This window comes from Pinus tabuliformis, chromosome 8 (assembly GCF_031772625.1).
Source record: "Pinus tabuliformis cultivar Carrire ecotype Pingquan chromosome 8, CPIR1, whole genome shotgun sequence".
Lineage (NCBI taxonomy): Eukaryota > Viridiplantae > Streptophyta > Pinopsida > Pinales > Pinaceae > Pinus > Pinus tabuliformis.
This window is the reverse complement of record NC_142294.1, coordinates 1,575,227,153-1,575,233,636: the sequence shown is the minus strand read 5'-3', so window position 1 is coordinate 1,575,233,636 and position 6,484 is coordinate 1,575,227,153. Positions and strand designations below refer to the sequence as shown.

Here is a 6,484-nt window from a genome sequence, read left to right as displayed (position 1 = left end):
CCAAGTCACTGAAAAATTCTTTGTTCCCCGTCATAACATAGTTACTGATCAAATGAAAACTTTATCGATTACCTGTTTTTTGAGGTAGCAAAAAAATCACCCAATTTTGAAAAGTGGTTATTCATAATACACTTTTTTTTAGCATATTTTCGACGCTTTAAATTTTCTTATGTATCAAGTATGAACATTTTTTTTAAATGTTAGTGATTTTCATGTTGATTTTGAAAAACTTTGATGGAATATAAACCCTTTTTTTTAGAGGGCTTATTTTTTACACTTTAAATTTTTTTATGTATCAAGTATGACCATTTTTTTTAATCATTAATGATTTTCATGTTGATTTTGAAAAGTGTTGATATAACATCAACCCTTTTTGTTTAGAGGGGTTATTTTTTACATTTTAAATTTTCTAATGTATTAAGTGTGGATTTTTTTTTAAATGTTGGTGATTTACATCTTGGTAATAAAACATAAAAGAATAAAAAATAAAAAACATGACTAAAAAAATAAAAGAATAAAAAAAAAAAAAAACAAAACAAAACAAAAAAACAAAACAAAACAAAATTAACTTGTATAAATTAAAAATTTAAGCAAAAAATTAAAATAATTAAATAAATAAAATATATCAAAAAATAAATAAAACATATTATTATTAAAAATAATAATAACAAGTAATAAAACATATAAAAAAAACACATGACCCAAAAAAATAAATAATAATAATAATAAATTTTTTATGTAGAAATTCCTTGTAGATTCAAACTGCTAATTGTGATTTACTAAAATAATAGACTTGAATCTACTCTACTCATCATTGGAAACAATAGAACGATCGCGAAATAACGAAGCATATAAGAGATAGAATTCAATCAACACATTACACAATGATTTCCTAAGGAAAGCCACAACTAAAAACCTCTGCTATCTGTCTATTGCATTAGTTAGAAAATATGAGAAGATTACAATGATTTTCTCAAGTGCGAGCAACCTTTGCACTATCTCTATCTGTCTCACTGCTTTCTGGACAAGCCTATGCCAATACTTAACCAATTTCATGCTTGCCCAAGTCCCTATTTCCTTGCGTTGTTTCCTTGGGAATTAATGCCCTATCAATTAGGGAAATACCTCAATATGAATTGTGCAATCCGCATAGGCCTTCCTCTGAGTGCATGTACCACCTATACAATTTAGATGATTATACAACTGATAGTACACTGTCCCTGAACTCCAATCTCCACTGGGTAACTCTCAAATCTGACATGCATGAGTTATTTATGAGTGAATCATCAGTTAACTGGTTGATCACTGCACGCAACACCACACTACTAAGCCTCCCACCAGTTCTTCCAACAATTGGGACTAGTTTAAGTGACTTTAACTCGGTTAAATTGAATTAATTAATTACAAATCAAATTAAACTCAATCAGGGCTCCTATAATGTAGGAGACACTCTACATGACTCAAGTTAGACCCTCAACTCGAATTAATTGAGCCAACTAAATCAAATTAACTTAATTAACTAATACAAGTTGTCATATGATGTGGAATTCCAATTTTATTCCTAATTTAATTCAATTAAATTAGGATTTTCTTGGTGCTATTTTCAACACTTCTTGTTGCCATTTTCAACAAATGTAAAAAAAATATAACACGTCAAAAAAAAAATATATATATATATATATATATATATATTTCAAAAACACACAATTTAATAAAAATAAATAAAACTAGCAATTGTCCCAAAAGGTACAAAGAGAGGCCGATAGGATTAGTAAAAGGAGGAAACCTATATAGATAGGCAAGCATATATAAAGCTCAGTAGTGACGAAGGCACTAACCACGATGACCAGCGTGTACCAGCGGAAAAGTAAATTACAGTGTTTTACATGGTAATTGAAAAGCGGGGAATTAGATTTGCAAATATTAAAACAAATCACTTACATTGGTGGTTCACACTATAACTAAAACATTAACTAATTGTAAGTTGCTTTTCATAAAATTCATTTAGTATCATTTATATAGATGAACCAAAAAATAGGTTTGTGCAATTGGATGAGAAAGCGTTCATAGAAGTCTTTTTAAAGAGAGCGAAATAATGGACAAAAAGCCCACTCATTTGATTCCAAAATCCCAACAAAAAAACATAACAAAAACATAAGAGATAAACCCAATCAACTCCAAAAATGTGAATTTGCTGTCCTGCATCTCAAAATTGCAAGGCAGACGTTTACTGATATTTACATGAACAGAGTAACAACCACCCTTCACAAATAACTTAATAAGTTAATGGAACATTACTTCATATATACATTAAATTAGTTGACTATATAGTGTATACACAATGAATCTGAAACTTAAGAAAGCACACTACAGGACTGATTCCCATTCATTGTTTACTCAACAGTATCACAGTATTTCATGTGTTCTCCGTAATTTATGTTATGACCATCAGAAAGAACAGGGAAATGCACAAACTCACTACTGATACACTCCTAGATTGACAACAGTATTAGCAGAACAATAATCAACCAACATATACTGGACAAAACAAAAAAACCAGGAAAGGGAGTGTGGCAAGTACTCAATAAAAGGTGATACAATGATGAATCAGCAAGAGAGTTTACCTCAACTTTCTTAATCACTTGGTTGCAAATATTTAAGAAAAGCACACACTGTTGCTTCGTGTGATAACTACGCTTTTTCTAAATATTAACACCATATTTGTGGTTGCTTGATAACTTTTGCTTGGTGTCCTAATTTTCTCTACCACTAGACAAACACGAGCTTTCTAAATCTTATCACCTGACTAATCAGACCCCTAATAATAACCACCTTCATAGCCCAATAAAATTATCCCAGACAAAAGTAGAACTTTTTAGAAATGATAGATGATTATGCAATACACAAAATGATGAGTAGGAACACTGCCAGATGGGTAACAGTTCAATGCCAATTCAATTAACCTTCATGCAACCAAGGAAAACCAACTCACCTTTGCAGTATTGAATGCCACATTCTTGCAATCGGATATATGCTGACAGACCATGCAGGCAAGTCATATGTCAAATTATGAATGGTGGCAGTTATATCAGATCTAAACATCCGTGTTTGACAGACAAGCAACACATAGACCTAGTTTTCTTCCGTAAACATGTGCATGTAGCATCATCCAAGCAACGCTTTTCAATCATGCAAATTCAGACTCTTTGGTAGTGAGCAATGCCTCATCCTTATAAAATGAACTTCAAACAATATTCCAAGTTGAATGAAATTTTTCTAATGTACACATTTTTGTGTTATGCACCTCTCATGAGGCCAACTTACTAATATAAGCATGACAAATATTGAATATCTCTAGAGAAGGACCTAATGAGAAATCCTCAGGTTTTTCGCAAGGGAGGGCATTGCTGCTAATCTCAATTGCCACAAGGATCTTCTTTCCAATGTTGTGGCTCTTCTTCCTCATCTCCATTAGCGCCACCGTGCTTTCCTGTACAACAATTGTTAACCAAAATTTATAAGAAAAGGCCATAAATATTAAAAATCTTATACATTCATTTAACCACCATCACATTTATAACAGAAAAAGATGAAAGTTTAAGGATAAGAATTACAGTTACTTACAGTTCCTCAGTTTTCTGAATAATTGTTCAGGGCGCATTTTTATGTTATTCTCTTTGCAAAATATTGTTTCCTGTGACTCAAGGTGTAGTTTATTTCTTTATTATGGTGGCTATAATGATGGTTTCTTATCATTTGTAATCTTGAGATTATTGGACATGGTAAATTGATATTGGAATTGGATTTATGTCCATATCTGCAAATTTCTAAGCAATTGAGAGTTTTCGAAAACAGAGTAATAGCAGTGTGCAACCCATTGTGAGTGTCTGGAGCATCTTCGAAAGCTGAACATCCAAATGATATAAAACTCAAGTTTGTGAATGTGATTTAAGGGTAAAATGCTGACATGTTTTTGTTGTTTAATGTAGAAGGAATCTTGCCATTTGGGCTCTAGAGCCCAACCTGCTCTCTCGTATTGCAAAACACAGATCATTTAACCAACAAAAAGCACAGATTAACATTTACGAATGCGGTCTCCATTGATCTATTAAAATAATACAGTTAAGGAAGCAGCTGATGTAAGTAAACCACGAGGAAATTTGATATCCAGGCAACAAAAACTTTCAGATGGCAACCAATGACACCATTTCATTTACCTTTCAGAAAGATGAACAGGACCTAAACTTATCCACATTATAAGCCAGCAGCTGTAATCTACAGTAAAGAATGTCGACTGAAAAAACCTGTCCTCCAAAATGAAAATGATAGCACTTCTAAAATCCGAGTAAAGGCCCAAGAGCCATATGTAGACAATATGAAACTAAAATAACTCAACTCAGAATACTTGGCACTCTAACATGCATCACCAAGCATGTGAAGAGCCCAGAATAAAAGAAATAGTTCATTATAAAGAAAACACCTCTACTGTCAAGAACTATCCTCATCTAATATTTTAATTGCAAATATGAATCTGAAATGCATGAGACATAAAATTCCCATAAATTCCAGGGATTTGTGGTGCTGGACGTGTGTTATTTCTTAAGGAAAACCATAGTTTCTGTTTCAAAGCTGCATTGGCAGAAGGTACCAACTACTGGGCAGAGTTAAGTGCATTTTCGATACTGGAAAATTTAACAATTAAGAAAGGTACTGCTCAAATCCAGATACTGGGAGATTCAGAGCTAGTTATCAACTGGGTAAATGATAAAAAAAACAATATGCAGATTTTGACCCTATCAACAGTAATAGAAAGAATTAAAGAGCTGAATGAAAATTTCCCTGATTTTGACCCTTTTAGCATTAGAAGGGTGCTCCTGCATCTGCCAAACACAACATGAACAGGGTGTTTAAGTGGCAGTTTGGATAATCACACAAATGATGAGACTAACAGAATCTCATTTGTGAGGGTTTGTCCACCAGTGTGAACCCCAGAAGCAGAGCAAATTTTGGTGCACATCCAAAAAGGCTACTTCTGAAGAACTTGACTCAAAGAAATTAAGAATGTCAAATATTTCATGGGTACAAGTATTGTGCACTCCCAAAAATGTAGGGATTCGCAAGAAATTGCCCGACAGATCATTTGGAGCCAGTTACGATTCCAGAAAAGGGAAACGAAAATGTAATAAGAAATGGATACAGAGGGTTTTGAGGTTGCTAAATGTAGGGATTCGCAAGAAATTGCCCGACAGATCATTTGGAGCCAGTTACGATTCCAGAAAAGGGAAACGAAAATGTAATAAGAAATGGATACAGAGGGTTTTGAGGTTGCTAAATGCGAAGCCCACTCCCCATGATTACTAATGTTCTAATGTGGTGTCAAGATGAGAATGAGCACGAAAACAAGAATGGAACAAGAAATAGGTCTCTGGCCACGTTTCCAGTAACATAGATTATTACTGCGGCTTGAGCGAGAAAAACCATAAGCAGAAAGACCGCAACGATTTAAAATTCGCCAGTGACCAATGTAGACCTCCCAAGTGAAGGTAAGAATGTGGGTGCCTAACGGGCATGGAGTTATGTAAGCCCAAAATCAAATAATTATTTACCCGCGAGCGAAGAATAAGACACCTAGCAGATTTTAGATCTGAGGCTTGCCATAAGTGGAGATGAAAGATCTACCTAAAATATGAAATGTGATATAACACCTGCAAACCTTAACCGCAAAACAAACACAAACTAACAACGAACGAGAACTGGCCTTAGAAAACCCACATACCTTCTTCTGCGATCTTTGCCTTCAACACCTCCATGTCTTTACCACTAAACTGAACCCTCTCGATTCTTTCTCGAGCCCAAGCGTTGGCCTTCTGCTTTTCCTCCTCCGTTAGTTCACATCTCGGATTAGAACCTATTTTCGCATTCTTCCCCCGCGCCTTCTTCTGTTTAACCGCAGAGGCTGGAGCCTTACTGGACTCGACCCCATTCGTAATATCACCGAGAGTAGTTCGAGGTGCAACCCCTGCGCGCCCATTCTTAGCAGAAGAAAATGTCCCACCGAATGCCCCCTTAGCATGATTCTCCATCTTGCGAGGGGCGATAGGGCTCACCAGTCCAGAACTTCGAGGTTTCAGCTTGTTCGTGATGTAGGCTCAGTCAGTGAGGCGGCATCCATGAATACCTCCGCCCCTGAGGCCGATATGCAGGTAATGGTGTCGTAAAAACCCGCTAAGTCGTTTCCTGAACGAATACGGGAAAAAATGCCCACTCCGCCAGGTGTCAGATGAGAATAAAGCCTGAACGAAGACGAAGCTAATTGTCAGTTCGCCAGGTGTCAGCGTCAGAATGAGAAGGACGACGAAAGGTCCCTTTCAAAGGAAGGCCTATCGGCCTAAAAATTAACAAAAAAAAATATAGAAACATTAAAAACTTTTTTCTTAAAGTTAAAAAAAAAGGGCCTTGGGCGGTAGATTCCGGAATCGGTTGC

The 6,484-nt window shown here is 35.2% G+C and overlaps 1 protein-coding gene across 1 annotated transcript; it reads right to left on the bottom strand.

Moving 5' to 3' along the window:
• Positions 1-3,434: 3,434 nt before the first annotated feature.
• LOC149242050 (uncharacterized) lies at positions 3,435-6,083 on the bottom strand. The gene is made up of 2 exons (XM_089370748.1): positions 5,777-6,083; positions 3,435-5,679 (listed from the first exon to the last, which is right to left on the bottom strand). Exons 1-2 carry the CDS (start codon positions 6,081-6,083, stop codon positions 5,639-5,641), a joined length of 348 nt encoding a protein of 115 aa, XP_089226874.1. The 3' UTR covers positions 3,435-5,638.
• Positions 6,084-6,484: the final 401 nt, after the last annotated feature.

Bases quoted from the DNA above. Each gene is read 5' to 3' on its own strand.
- LOC149242050 (XM_089370748.1), bottom strand. From the start codon at position 6,083: ATGGAGAATCATGCTAAGGGGGCATTCGGTGGGACATTTTCTTCTGCT. The intron at 5,680-5,776 runs GTATGTGGGTTT...TTCATATTTTAG, and splicing joins GGCAAAGATCGCAGAAGAAG to GTAGATCTTTCATCTCCACT.